We start from the raw sequence: 15,456 nt of genomic DNA on the forward strand, positions 1-15,456 counted from the left end.
AAGGTAACTGCCCTGTAGCAGAGGACAGTGCTACAGAGATGTGATGGAATTTCTTAAAAGTTTGAATTTTGTTATTATTCTCTCATTGGCCAGAGCTTAGGACACACACGGTCCCTCAAAGCCATTGGTCTTCTCTGTATCTGAGTGTCCCTCAGTAGACTTTTGTGAGGTGACATCTCCATGCATTTAGAAGCCAAGTGAGATTGTGTGTTTTTACTGAAAATTTAGTGTCCTTGTATCTATGCTTGTGAATTCTCTGGGAAGCGAGAGACCCTTATGATTAGTGTTGTATAAAATGTACTACTTCTTCCCCAGGAGATATTGAAGTGCTTCTGCTGAAGCCATTTGCCTAAGGTGTATAAATAATGGCAGGCCCAGAGGATATTTATCTTACCACACATGAGGTTCCTCACCAAGAGGTTGAGTTGACAGATGGCATCAGGGGACTGAAAAACGCCTTGAGTCTGTGTCAGCAGTCCTCAGCCTTTTGGGCCCAGGGACTGGTTTCGTGGAAGACATTTTTTCCACAGCCTGGGGCAGGGGGTGGGATTGGCTTTATAGTCAGTCACCAGATGCGGCTTAACTGACACTTCCCCCTCACTGATAAGGTTTTGATAGGAGTCTATAAGCAATTGATTTATTATGGTCTCCATGCAATCACACCTCTCTGCCAACGATAATCTGGTATTTGCAGCCACTCCCCAGTGCTGGCATCACTGTCTCAGCTCCACCTCAGATCATCAGGCATTAGGTTCTCATAAGGAGCACGCAGTCCAGATCCCTCGCATGTGCAGTTCACAGCAGGGTTTGTGCTCCTGTGAGAACCTAGTGCTGCTGCTGATCTGACAGGAGGTGGAACCCAGGTGGTGATGTGAATGACGGGGAGCGGCTGTAAAACAGATGAAGTTCGGCTCCTCTGCTCCTCAGCTCCTGCTGTGTGGCCCCATTCCTAACAGGCCTGAGGTGGGGACTCCTGGTCTATGTGATATTCCACGGGCCCTGGGTTAAGAAGGAGGAACAGAAACTTATTTGCACATGCACTGTATGCTATTTGTCGTCTGTGTTTCCTTCTTCAATGATTGCATTTCATCACTCGAGAGGCAATGGGATCCCATTGTGCAGATGTGGAAGTGGAGACTCAGAGGTGAAAGCAGGAAGCACACCCGTAGTGCAGAGCTGGCTTGTGCTTCATTCCTGCTTTGTTTTTATGCCAAAGAGTCTGTCTCCTTCCAGGCTGTGAGTAGAGCAGCAGGTTTTTTCATTAATTAGGACACATGACATTGGTCACAGTTTGTACCACAGGGATTTGTCAAATGGCCATTGGTAAGACATTTGACTATCTTAAATGAATGAGTTGTTATTAATAGTATTTATGCCCTTAGCAAAGTGTGCTTCACCAAGTTTGTCCTATAATTCTACATTCCTGAGAGTGATTGCAGTGGTCAGGTTAAGGCACACTATATGTCAGAATATGACTGATAACATTTCAGGGATTTAGGCATTGGAAACTGAAGATTTTTTCAGTATTTACACATAATCTGATCATACTAAAGACTGGCCTTAACTTCCTTTCTGTGCTGGTGAAGGGAGATGAAACTGTAATCATTAAAGTGACTACAAAGTATATTCACCAAACCAAAGATTTTCTCTTCATTTTATTTGGTGGGAGTATGGAAAAGTATTAGGCTTTCTAAAATGACCTCACATGGAGGAGATTTGCCTCCAGCTTTTCTGTGAGTGGGGATGTGGGCGCCGGCGTCATGCCTGGTTGGACGCTGCTCTAATTACTCAGACGGTCTTCTCTGCTCTTAAATCCTATTATTTATTCACAATTTACAATTTTTTAGCTGCAGTGATTTACAGGGGCTTGAGTAGTATTTGTGGAAAAGCAGTGGTTCTGTGTTTATGTTTTAACTGTCTTGATTGTGAATGATTTGAAAATACCCCCAAATAGACCTAGCCAAGTTATTGTTTGAATGGGAAGCAACCTGTGTCCCCACATAAATACGCACGCACACTCTGAAAAAGTACCAAGGATTTTAAAATAAGCCTGCATGTGGGTTTTTTCTAAACTGTGGTCATGGCGAAGGCACTGAGATTGTCGAGGAGCAACACTGCTTTCCATGCTCAACTGTCTGGGTCAGGAGCCTCGTCCGCCCTCATCCACCTGCTCATCACTGTTGCTGACCGATTCATATATTTTGGATGATATGCCAGATACTTTTCTTACCTTCAGTGGTGTATACCATGCTTTCAGTGAGTGCCAGGCAGATGAGGGGTGGATGGATGCACATGACTTATCTCTGAGCCAGCATGATGGAAAGGAAGAAACACTGGACTGGGACTCACAAGAACCTAGTTCAAATTCTGACTTTTTCGCGTACTAGCTGTGTGACCTTAGGTAACTGTTCCAACCAGTCTGAACTTCAGTTTCTCTGTCTGTAGTGCTGGAATAGCTTGCAAAGTTACCATCTGTTGAGGACTATATATGATTTAATCCTGAGCTTTTCTTCCTTTAAGCCTCTTTCCATGGAAAGGGCTGGGTGTGTGGGGAGCAAGAAAAAGCAGCACCTCTCATGTGCTCTGGGTCACAGGTAGGTGGTGGTTCTGGATGTCAGTATGTGTAGAGGACCATCCATGGATCCTGATGCTTTTCTCCCCAGCTGTGATGGCCTTTCTCTTTGACCTGAAGGACTTGGTGGACCTCATGTCCATCGGCACTCTCCTGGCTTACTCTTTGGTGGCTGCCTGTGTGTTGGTCTTACGGTATGTATGGCTTTTCCTGGTCCCATGACAGAAATGCACATGGACCCTGCTAGCCTCTTAGCAGTTCAGATTAATGGTTTAGACAGAGTAAATTTTAGGTTATTGATAACTCCGCTGGGAACTACCCAGGAGAGGGTGGGATCTGGTGGTTGAGAGCCTAGTTGCAGAGAACATCCTTGCAAAGAGCCAGGGATGGCCTCACCTCCCTCTGGCTTGTGCCCTCATTTTTCTGTCTGGATGTTGGGAGAGTCAAGACAGGTTCTCTGCACAACTGCTGGGCCTAATTCCTGAGATCAGGTGTTTTGAAGGCTTGGGTAATATTTGCAGTGTGGTCCAGGTTCTTGGGACAGAGGGGTCTGGGGACTGGCCCTGGTGGAAATTGGGAGAATACAGTGAAACGCAGGTCACTGGGATGACCTTTGAAACTCAGGTTGTCTGAAGCTTCTCTGCACTGCTGCTGGAGGAAGGAGTCCCAGTATACGGCGTGGGATGGCCGAGGCTGATGTTCGGGAAGGCTTTCCAGGTTCTGGCTGTTCCAGGCTTGGGTGCCCAGGCGAGCCCCTGGGTTGAGATAACAGAGCAGCCCTGGGCTTAAGCTTGGTGTCTCAGCTACCTCCACAGCATACTTCTGGGTGCCAGTTTCACTTGCTCTGGAAGGACAGGGTTCTGCTTCCCAAGTCCCAGAAATGGCCCGAGGTAGCACTCAGCATGAGAACACGTCCTCATGGAGACTCTTAGTGTTGGTCCCCTGGCAAGAGCCTCTTGTTTCTTTTCAGGTATTTCTACTTGCAAGGCCACTGATTCCATTTTTAATGTGCACGGCAGATAATGTAGGTAACATCTGGATTGAGCCTTGGTAGTGACCATGTAGAATCAGCTAAAACTAGTTTGCTAATTGGCCAAATGGTGTTACAGAAGTGAATCAGTGAAAATATGGTGAATATCTTCATGCTCACTTTTAGACTAAATGCAAAATAATTTATAAGGCATTCTATTTTTCAAAGCTGGTGGAAAAGATTTCAGCTCTGTTCATTTTGAGTGAGAAGATAAGGAAAGGAGCCTCATTTAAAATGACAGCTCCATTTGCAGGTAGCTTGTGCCTTGGAAATCATGCCATGGGCTGGGTCTTTCACCCAGCTCTGTAGATTTATTTATACCAAGGCACTTTGAGCTTTAAAATAAATTGATCCAATTAAGTCTCGAAAACAGAGTATCTCAGAGCCATCAGCCTGCAGACACATTTCTCCAGTTCTCTGCACCAAATAGGATCTTAATGTTATTGCTTTCTATTTCTGTCTGTGCATTTAGCTTCCTGCAGCCTAGTTTTGCTGGAAGTGGCCTAATATCTTAAGCTTCCAAGGGCCAGTGCTACTCTCAGAGCCAGAGAAACCATCTCAGGACATTTCTCTGGGCTGGATTATGGTGGAGGTCAAGTGGTCTCAAAACAGAGACACCAAGGAGGGTGTTGCCAGAAGCAGCAGCAGAAGGAGAGGACCCGGCTCTTGTCTGTGTTTCTGCTTTGCCAGAGAAGATGTCATTCTGACCATCATCTTTTCATATGCTGCATCATGTCCTGGGCAACTTACCCATGAGGGCTTACTAAGAACTTGAATTATTGTGTATCTTTTTGCATGCCACGATGGTCACATTTGTGTGCAGGTATCAGCCAGAGCAACCTAACATGGTATACCAGATGGCCAGAACCACCGAGGAGCTGGACCAAATAGACCAGAATGAATTGGTGAGCACCAGCGATTCCCAGACAGGCTTTTTACCAGAAGCAGAAAGGTTTTCTTTGAAAAGTATACTTTCACCCAAAAACATGGAGCCCTCCAAAATCTCTGGGTTAATTGTGAACATTTCAACCAGCCTCATAGGTAAGAGCCTCCCCTTCCCTGTAATGTGTCTGGGGTCCTGCTTGTTGGTGCTGCATGGTTTCTGTCCCTGGGTGTGGGGGTCTTACTGCTGGACCGTGCTGTCAGTTATTCTGTCCTCATTGTTGGTGATACCTATAGACATACAGCCTCCCTCTCCATGGGCTTTGGAGAGAGCCGCGAGTATCTGTGGGCCCCTGAGAAATGGCTGAGACACAGCTCTCTCTCCCCCACTCTCTCCGTGTCTCTCCCAGCAATTTTTATCATCATCTTCTGCATCGTGGCTGTGATGGGAAAGAAGGCTTTTGCAGACGGGGCCTTGTGGGCAGTCTTTATACTCGTTGGCTCTGCCATCCTATGCTTAGTGGTCACAGTCATCATCTGGAGACAGCCTGAGAGCAAGACCAAGCTCTCGTTTAAGGTGAGTGACTGCCTGCCAGGCCTGCAGGGGACTGCCTAGTGGGACGGTCCCTACATGGGCTCCCCTAAGCCTGGGTGTCTGGCAGGAGGTACTTGCTGGTCAGTGTCAGGAGAATGTGGGCACAGACGGTACTTGCTGAGGACCTGACTCTGGAGGAAGATACCCCTCCCTGCCCCTGGCTCTCAGGTGGCGCAGCCTACCTGGTCCCCAGGCCTTCTCACAAATGCTGTCCTGGTGGATCATATATCATCATCCAGGCTTCGAGGTGACTAAGGTTTCTGCACTTTCAGATTATACAAATAATAAAATAGTTCAACCTTAGAGGTAAAGTGCAATTCTCCTCCTAGCCCCCGGCTTTAGTGGAAAAACAGCAGTAGTGGAAAATAAGAATAGAGCTTACTTTGGCAGCTAGTTGCTTAGACCCAAACTCCCACCTGTTAGGGTTTGCCCGCATGTGGGTGTGCTTGTGTGGGAGGGGCTAGGGGCACAGGGGCGGGGTTAGTGCAACTTCCTGTTCCTCTCGTAAAGATGGCCATCCACACAGCTCTCAGAGATCCACATGAGTGTCAGGTGCATGATGTTTTCTAGGTAGTTTTGCTAAATAATTCAAATAGGCACCAGCTCCATGCTCTTCAGTCTGTCAGAACTGACGCTGCCACCTTGTGTTTTGCAGGTGCCCTTCCTGCCAGTCCTTCCTGTCCTGAGCATCTTCGTGAACATCTATCTCATGATGCAGCTGGACCAAGGCACGTGGGTCCGGTTTGCAGTGTGGATGTTGATAGGTAGGTCAGTTCATCAGTGCTGCTGTAACCAGTATGTCCCGTGCTCCAGTGTCTCCTGAGGCCTCCCATCCCTGCTGCTCTCTCGTGTCCCTGCTACTTGTCTGGATGGCTAATGTCCTTGAGCCTCCCTCAGTTCAGATTTCAAAACACAGTGGAAATACAGGTAGTCAGCAGTTTTCTCTCAAACAACACGGAGTTCCCGGTAGGTTGTGGGTCCCCTCCTTCTTTCAGGTACTTTTCATTTTAATAGCCTCTTGCCTAAACTAGTCATTGAGCAAGAAAGAGCTTGAGGCTAATCAAGAACAAGGCTATGAGTGCCATCGATAGCGCATCAGTCCTTCTCCCTGCCAGTGCGAAAGTCGGGCCCTCACATCTCCATGTGGGATGTGGGCACTGCGGGCCTGTAGAGGCTTGTGTGTCACCGTGGGGGCGATGGTCCTCTCTGGGCCTGACTGTGGCCTGGTCTCTCTCTAGGGGCTGCAGGAGATGAACTCAGTTTTCTCCCTCAGTGTCTAAGCTGAGTGCTGATGCAGGGGGACTGGCCTCGACCTATGTCCCTCAGTAACCCTGATGAGAGCAGTAATCTCAGGACCATGGTTCTGCCAGACCTTTTAGTCCTGGGTTCTCACACTTTGGAATAGACGGCTGTTGGTGCACCAACTCTAGGGGGTACTCAACTGCCCCACTCTGCAGATCCCTCACTCCCCTCAAAGGCAGTGTCCAGCTGGCAGGCACCTCCTGTAGAGACTTTTTGTGAGAGACCTGGCTCAGTCCGCGCTCAGCCCACTGTGCCCACTCCCTGAGACTGCAGGGCCTGGTGCTCGCTTCCTGCCAGAGGTACATGGTGCCTGCTTCTTAGCATCCCTGGTGTAAGCTTCTGGCTTCCAGGCATTTGCTGCTTTTTGTACTTTTGGTAGCTGAGTCTTTCCTTTAAGGCCTGCTCTCCTTATGTCACCAGCATAAGGGTGACCTCGGGACCACAGTCGCTGAACAGGTCTGGACCTAACCATAGACCTTTGGAGTGCCCAGCACTGGATTGGACTGGATTCCTATGGTACATACATTCCCAGGTGACCTGAATGCCTCCTGCAGTGTGACAGTCACTTACACAGAGAAAAAGGGCAGCTTGGACTATGCATACGGCACAGAAACCCAGGGCGACCCAGTGGCTGCTGGGACCGCATGTTGGCAGGGAACAGCATAGCTGCACAGCTTCCACAGTGTCTGCCCTGGCCCCTCTGGTGGCCACGCACCCCCCAGCCAGGTGGCCAGTGGATAAAGCTGAAGGACTAATGTCCCTCCCAGGGGCCCCAACTGAGCCGTTCCCTCTGCTCAGGGGCTTTCCTGGTGCGGGGCTTTCTGGTGCGTCCCCGCTGCTGGCCCTGTTTGAAGAGTCACATTGTTCCTCCAAGCGCAGAAAGGCTCGGTGTGGTGCAGGCAGCATGGCAAGGGTTCCTCTGCTGGGGCTGCTCTGCCTGCCTCCCTGGAACCCTCCCCCCTTGCTACCCTCCAGCCCCTTCTCTGCTCATTGTGCTCTGCCCTTGGCCTGCAGGCTTTGCCATCTACTTCGGCTATGGACTGTGGCACAGCGAGGAGGCATCCCTGGCCACTGGCCAAGCAAGGACTCCTGATGGCAATTTGGACCACTGCAAGTGACACACGGCTCTGTGTCCTGGAGGTGACAGCGGCCCTGAGGGATGCCCACGGAGGACTCAGAAGCATCTCGCTGTCTCCACAAACGCAACAGGACCCGCCTACAACCACCAGGCCCCCGAGTGGCAAAGGTGCAGTACCTGGACTGTAGCCTCACCCCATGGCGTGGGGCCTGCCCGGTCTTGCTCTGCAGCAGGCTCATCAGGCCCTGGTCACCTCTGACAGCTCCCTGGCCAGGGCCACTTGGCTGTGGCTGGCCACTGCACCTCTTATCCTCCCTCTTCACAGAGAAAGCAGATCCTCTCCTGCTGTGCTGCTGTAGAAAGGAGGCGGCCAGGGCTCTGCCGCCAGGCACCGTTCTGGAGTCGAACACGCACCTACCCCAGACTTGCAGTAGCCATCTCCCTGCTCAGCCCCAAACAGCCGGCCATAGATGCAAGACAAGCACCACAAAATAGTGCATCCCCACACGTCCACCCCAGCAGTTTACCCAACAAGGAAAAACGTGACTGGTTTCCTTCCTCTGCCCTGCCCTCCAAGTAGCTTCCAGAGGGGCCTTAGGACTGTGACCCCTTCTCCACTTCCCCTCCACGCAGGGGCTCTGCTTTGCCACCTTGACAGACCCCAGCCCACTCTAGTGCAGGAGCGCCACTGTGGGAGCGAGGCTGGGGGTGCCGTGTCCACTCCAGGCTGCGTGTGCACAGGGAGCCCCCATCAGCCACTTGCCCTCCGGCCTGGCCTGTTCCTGCTGCTCTGGCGTATCACCGCTGGCTGCGTGTCCTGAGTAACTGGAATGTGACACTGTGTTCACGTACAATCGGCCTCAAGTGAGCAGAGCTCAAAACACCGTTTTCTGTGGGTCTCTGCCATTCACTAAGTCCTGCCCTCTGATGATTTCGGGTCAGTGCCTGGGGTCTTATAAGGTTCCCAGAACAGGTGTCTGCTTGTTCTGAGGTGATGGTGACCAGTCCTGGCCACCGTGATCTGTTTGACCCCTCTTGTAAGTGTGATCAAATTGAGTCCTCCTGTTAGTTTCTGTGAATCACTCCAGCAAATACGTTGGTGCTTAAGGGTAACTTGGAAAATGGCCAAATAATTAATTACTTGGTGCCATCGGCATGTTGAGAGTGTGGGGCCCCCACGTGAGACAGTTGGGGTCGTATTGCTGTCCCTCTGGTGTATTCATGCTCCAAACGCCAGGTTTGTGTATGGGTTTGTAGTCCTGCCTGGACCTCATGCCTCCAGAAGTCTCTCTACAGAGCACACTTCCCCACTCCCACCCCCACCCCTGTGGCGGAAGAAGCCAGAGGGGACAGGGATGCTGGCCGAGTCCTGCAGCTGGAGTGTAATTCAGGGGACAGAAGCTTCTGTGTTGATGGAACTGAGGGAGACACGTATTTGGGGCACCACAGAAAATGTAAATGCTGCTTTCAGAGCTCAGTCTCCATTTCTCCCCTGCCCACCCCCCACCTGCCTCACCGCCCCACCCCAGCCTTTGCGCAAATCTGTGTGAGTAGGAAGAAGCCTGGTAAGTTGACAACACTTTACCGCAAAATGTTCTTGGAGAAAATTTTAAGAATTTGTAAAATAGCCAAATGGCTGGTTGGCCAGCGAAGGGCAGGCAGTAGGCAACCCAAGGCTGAGCCACTGTGGTTCAGACCACAGGTGGGGAACCCCAAAAGTTCCAAGCTTGGTTTCCCAAAGAAACATCTTAATTTATGTAGATTGGTGCTGTAAACTATTTTGATAAATATTATTTTGTTTGGGTTGTCTGCTCTCTTCTTGGGGCCTATTAGCTGTTTGCTTAATTTGTCTGGTATTTTTCCACATAAGCAAAATACTGGAGGGAGAGTGTGTCTAAGTTGTTTTTTTTTTTTTAACTTTAATTTCCCTTCTGGCTGAAATTTCCACACAAAACAGTGCCCAAAAGACTGTGATTATAGCCGACCTTTTCACTAATAAGGTCTGTTGTTCTGCGCATTGAAAAGAGTGCATCGCCCCCCTCACTGTCTCATGCATGAGACCCCCCAACAGGCACGTCTGCCTTTCTTCAGCCCAGAGCCAGCGGTGCTCACAGAAGACTGTGGCTTCGTCTAAGGAAAAGCCCTGCACCCTCCCATCAGAGCAGGGCCCCAGGGCGACTCGGACCCAGTGCGCATGCTCCCCTTGCTGCGCAGTGCTCTTGTGGAGAGCCGTGTGTTCTCTGTGTCTGGGGGCCATGGGTAGGGAGGGGGTGGGGTTCACCACTCCCATTCGAAGTGAATGCACTTCTTATCATGCTCCCCACTACTGTCCCTGAAATACACACGCAGGCAAAAGGGAAACCCACCAAAGGTGCCGCTGCCCCTCACCAAACAAGAGCAGGATTGCCTTTCATGGCTCGGCCAGTATTTTCCTACACAGTCAGAAACTCCACACGACTAGAGACACATCCTTTGGGGATATTGTGTCTGCTCATTTGCGCCCCAGCCCCAATGCTCAGGATGGAAAGACCATTGTGATGAGTCAACGCCCCTTCCTGCCTCCAAAATCCCACTGGCATGTTTTTATGACGTCACTCCTAAAAATTCAGCAAACTGGAACGGCTGGACCTTTGCTGCAGAGAGGGTGTGAAGAGGGTCTCTGAGGCAATAGCCAGGCCCCCGGTACCTTCTAAGAAGGGACCCTAGGCCGCCACATGTGCCTGGCCCCACCCGACCTGCTCACACCCCCTCTGCTGGACTTTGGGCTGAATTTGTTTTTCCAAACCAAGAAGTAGTGGGGGAGCCATCTTTTCCAGGCTGTTTTGGAAGGACAGCTAACTTTAGGCTGTAGGCAGGACTCCTAGGTCTCCCCAGCCTTTGGTTTTGTTCCATTGACTCTGTCAGGCAATCAGCCGCCTGGCCCCATGTGCTGATGTGTGACTTGGGCACCACAGGCTGCCTCCCCAGGCCCAACACACTCCTCTCTGCACCTGTGCCACGGCGTAGGCTCACACCTGGATGACGCACCTGGCCCTGCTTGATCTTCGGCCACTGCATGGGCTGTGCATAGGGGTGGGAAGGTGCATTCAGCCAGGTCTTCCCTCCACCCCCACCACTAAGCAGACATTCTGGATCGAGTGGGTTTTGCTGTCCCAAACAGGATGTCTAACAATGGTGGCCGCTGAGGTCGGACTGGGAGGCTGGGTTCCTTGGGTGAGTGTGGACTCACCTTACAGGGGCCCTACCCACATGGTAGGTGAGCTCACCGGCGTTTTGGGCACCTCTGCCTGGCTCTGTACCAGGACCCATCTTTTCCGATTTGAAGGCCCCACTAACACACATGTAACAAGGGCCATCCCGGTCACAGGCCTCATGGCCACTGTCTTCCAGGGCGGAAGGAGAGGTGTGTCTGTGGGCACATCCTCACTGCTGGGGCATGGTGTGTGATGTGTGTGCACGGAACTGTTAGTTCCCTTCTGGTGGAACTAAATATATGGTATAATTGTTACATATAATTTAAAATGTATCTGCTATCATAATGAGAGTATTGTATGTAAGACTCCTTGGGGAGGAGAAGATGTACATTTTGTCAGACTCTCATGGACTTTCTTTTGATAATGAAATGCTTTATTGATCCAGTGGCGTCAAAACTACACTCTGTTCTCCATCATTGTCATCATGATGCCTGATGGGGGATTTAGGTAAAAAAAAAAAATGTTGACTGACTTTTACCTTCATCACTATAACCCAGAGTCTTTGTGCCACTGCTTTGTTGAGGTTGTGTTCTCTTTCAATGGGACGTGGACTGGTCAAGGGTCTCAGGGCGCAGTTCTCAAGGAGCCATCCCAGATCATTCTCTACATGTTGAACTGCTTGCTGGAAGACCCACAAGGAGATGGACGACCTTGGCTGTAAAGTCCAGGGGATTTTCTCAGGGTGTGAGAGTCCAGCAGGCTCGGGAAGCAGGGCTCAGAAGACGCACTCAGACTTTGTTAATTTATTAACAAGGTATATGATCTTGTGTTTCTTGATGACAAACTTTTTAATTTTGGGACTTAATTTCCCATTTGAGAAGTTATATATATTTAAAATAAGTTTCCTGCTTAAGTTGTGCCTTTCAGCATCAGTGGGTGTAAGGAGCACCGAGTGGGGTGACCCCTGGGAGGGTTGGGGTATTACCAAACCGGAAGAGCTGTAGTTTCTTGGGTAAACTTTTTCTTCTACTGAACATGGAGCCATTGTTAAACAAGTTCTGTTTTTTATTATGTAAATTGTAAAATATTTTTTGCTTGTTTGATGCTCTATTTTTCTAATAGTTTTCTTATAGTTTCTTACAATTGTGATACTAGATTTAGATTTTGACACTAACTGCAAATCAAGTTGGTCTCTGCTGTTCCCTCCTGTTTTTATTTTATGTTAAGGAAAACATAGATGTTGTCCATTGCCTTTAAAAAATGTGGAACTCCCATTGTTGCTGACAACACTCTACGTCAACAACTGCCCACCGTACTTTATGTCCTACAACCAAACTATTTCATGGTACATAACCTCGTGCTTCCACAAATTCTAATAAATTCTGTCTGTGGCTTCAGTGTGCATGGTGTTCATCTCAAGAATTCTCGCAGCCCTCGGCCAGGTCCCCAGGAGTGGCAGTGCCCCACGGGGAATCCCAGGGCCCACTCTTGGCTTCTGTAGGAGCTCGCTGCCTCCCCACACGCAGGTGCTGTGCTGCCACTTCAGCCATTTGGTGGACATCCTTATTCCAACCCTTAGCAGGAAAACCCACAACCACGGAACCCCTTCAGCTCCTCTTTAGGGTCTCCTGCTGCTGCCTCCCACCTCTCGTTTTCCAGACTTGGCTCAGGTTTGGGTCCCAGAGAGGTCTCATTTGCTGAAGGAGTTGGGTGCGGTGCCCTAAAACCCATCAGACCAGAACGTCCTTCTATGCCCACCATCCCTTAGGGAGGATGGGTGCCTGCTGGGCAGGGAACATGGTAGCTGTTCTAATACTTGATCTTTCTGTCCCCATTACTCTTTGAAAAAGGGGCATTTTCTTGCAAGGGAGGCAAATCCAAATGGGCCTTAGCTCTCAGACACTGACACACAGGGATTCGGTTATCAAGTGGGAAGATCTGTTGCCCCAAAGATAAGGCCTAACCTTTGTGTCCTCTCAGCTCATGACAGTGCTGGAGGGGACACCCAGGACACTAGAGAGAAGAGCAGAGAGATGCTGGGCCTGACGTCCACAGCTTTGTCACGGAGAATAGGATAGTGGTGATCAGGCATCTCTCAGGGTTGTCAGCCAAATGGCAAACTAGACCACAGAGCCTGAAGGTATGGAGGTGCTCTCAACAAGCCTGCAGGGTGTGCAGTGTCCGGGGACACAGCAGACAGGGGTCCACTGCGCCCCCCAGCCGGCTCCCCCAGGGCAACTTCTCAGAGGTAGCCAGCGAGCCTAGCCCCTGGCCTTCAAAACCAGGCTGTGTCACCGGGTGTTCCACACAGTCCAGGACCCCGGGGAAGGGGGAAGCACGCATCTGCCAGGCAACAGCCTAGGCAGAGCAAAAGGCGGAGCCCGATTCCATAGCGCCACACTGCCACCTGGTGGCCAGCAGGCAGCCCGCTGAGTCACTCCGCAGGGTTTTTCAGCCCTTTCTTAGACAAGACACCCTGACCCCAGAAGAAATCTAGTCTGCAGGCTTGAGGAGGAGTCACTTGGAGCACCTTCTGCCCGTGGTTTAGTCACGGTACACCTCTGGTAAATCTAGTGCTGCGCCAACAGTTTGGCATTTGCAGTAACGAGGAATCCCACGTAGACTCTTCACCAGGCGACAGAGGGGAACTGCAGCCCCTTTACAAAGCCGCCATTACAGCGCAGCTTGGCTCAGCCCCAAGAGCCAGTCAGCATAGGAAGACCCACTGGGGGTACCATTCATTGCCAGCTCCTCTTCAAAGGTAAGAGTTTTGTTTGAGCAAATCAAGCTTGTCCACAAACCTATCAATACAGTCACTGAAAATGTTCCGTGAGAAAAGGTTCAGGGACCAAAACAGGCAGTCCCTTTGCTAATGAGGGGAGCCCACTAGCTAGCTGCTCAGCTTGGTCAGCACCTCATCCCGGGGGAATCTGGCTGAGTTGGCGAAGGAAGAAGCTGCAAAGTTTTACAGTTTCCTGTGGATGCTTTAAAGTTTTACTCCTGTCCTGACCTGTGAAGCTCAGTTGGTTGGGTATCACCCAGAGAAGCGGATGGGCACCAGTTGATTCCCAGTCGGGACACATGTCCGGGTTGCAGGTTCATCTTTCGCGTGGATGTTTCTGTCCCTCTCGTTCTCCCTCCTGTCCCTCTCTCTAAAAATAAATAAATAATTAATATATATATATATATTTTTTTACTCCAAACAATGCAGTTCCTCACTGAGTACCTCCTCAGGCACCAGCGGTTTGCTGTCATGGGAAACGGGATGGCAGAGGCCGCCTGCTACATGAATCTGGAAGGCAGAGAGTCCCACACAGAGGGTAGCAGCTGTGCCCAGTGGCCTGTTGGTCGTCGGTGCATGGGTGCCCTGGCATGCTGCACCCAGGCAGGGCTCTCAGTCACACACTGCAGGGTGATGCCCACTTAGAGTCACATGGCATCCCATCCCCCCCCCCCGCCCCCATGGTGCCTGTGCTGGAAAAGCCTCGCAGACTTGGTAAGTTAGGCAAGTTAGCCCTGGGGCAGATGATGGGGGTGGAGGGGTGAAGAGAGCTGGGTCAGCAGATATGCCAGGGCGCTTGCTTTTTGTTTTGTTTTGGTTCAGAATATACCAAGGAACAGAATAGAGACAAATACACAAAGGGAATAGACTGGCAGTTGTCAGGGGGAAGGGACAGAGGAGCTGGATGAAAGGAGATGGAGGGATTAGCTCCCCAAAAGTGTACTGTAATTTGCCGTGAATAATGTGCGTTTTTTTGCCCAAATTTTTGAGGGAAAAATAAGGATGTGCATTATACATGGGTAGTGCTAAGTTCATATCTATATAAATGTTTTTAATTCTTTTTTTTTGCTTATGCATTAAAAGTATTAATCTAGAAAGCATTATCTGTATGCAAAATAATACCCTGGAATATGATAATTAATTTTGTTTCTAAGTAAAAATAAATAAAAATTTGAATTAAAAAATTAAAGTGAAAGATTTTTTCCCCTGGAAGTTTGGGCCAAAAATATGGGTGTGCATCATGCACAGGAATGCATTGTACGTGGCAAAATGTGGTACACGGTCTGTCCAGAAAAAGTCCAGCCATTAATATAACAAGAACAGTTTGCGCAACATCGATGTTACCTGGCAGCCAAGCAGAGCGGGCTGGAATGTGAATGTGTGAACAATGAACAATGACGACTTCACTGTACTAGTCAGTGGGGGCAGTAGGCACCACTGAGTGAGCATGTGTGGCCATCACATTCAAAATGACTGAGTGAGTAGAGCAACAAATCTGCATCCAGTTTTGTGTTAAGCTTGAATATTCCTCTGAGGAAACTATTTGGATGATTCAGAAGGTTGCAGCTATGGGCAACTGGTGATTGGCAGCTTCACCACAACAATGCCCCCACTCGTGCATCCTGTCTCGTGCAGAGTCTTTTGGCAAAACATCTAGTCACCCAGGTGACCCAGCCCCACGTTCTATGAGTTCTGGCTTTTCCCAAAACTAAAATCACCTTTGAAAGGGAAGAGATTTCACACCACTAATGAGATTCAGGAAAATACAACAGGGCAGCTAATGGCCATTGGGAAGGAGAACTGTGTGAGGTTGCAAGACGCCTAGTTTGAAAGGGACTGAGGCATCATTGTTGTATGTACAGTGTTTCTTGAATCTTATATCTTCTTCAGTAAATGTCTCTATGTTTCATGGCACGTGGCTGGATACTTTATGGACAGGCCTCCATAACACAAAAGACAACAGTGTGGTGACAGCCAAAGGGAAAAGGGGTGGGGGTGGGTGAAGGGGGACAGAGGTGGGG

General features: G+C 49.9%; 1 protein-coding gene across 6 annotated transcripts in view; it reads left to right on the forward strand.

Annotated features, from left to right (window-relative positions):
* The window catches only part of SLC7A1 (solute carrier family 7 member 1), a 65,132-nt gene extending 53,082 nt beyond the window's left edge, over nt 1-12,050 (forward strand). For all 6 annotated transcript variants that reach the window (XM_053672901.1, XM_053672900.1, XM_053672899.1 and 3 more), the window contains 5 exons: nt 2,664-2,766; nt 4,426-4,643; nt 4,895-5,061; nt 5,735-5,843; nt 7,396-12,050. In XM_053672901.1, the coding sequence (XP_053528876.1) occupies nt 2,664-2,766; nt 4,426-4,643; nt 4,895-5,061; nt 5,735-5,843; nt 7,396-7,499 (701 nt within the window). In that variant the 3' untranslated portion in view covers nt 7,500-12,050. The remainder of the gene's footprint in view (nt 1-2,663; nt 2,767-4,425; nt 4,644-4,894; nt 5,062-5,734; nt 5,844-7,395) is intronic.
* Nucleotides 12,051-15,456: the final 3,406 nt, after the last annotated feature.

Source organism: Artibeus jamaicensis, unplaced genomic scaffold (genome assembly GCF_021234435.1).
Source record: "Artibeus jamaicensis isolate MK-2021 breed Jamaican fruit bat unplaced genomic scaffold, CSHL_Jam_final contig_793, whole genome shotgun sequence".
NCBI lineage: Eukaryota > Metazoa > Chordata > Mammalia > Chiroptera > Phyllostomidae > Artibeus > Artibeus jamaicensis.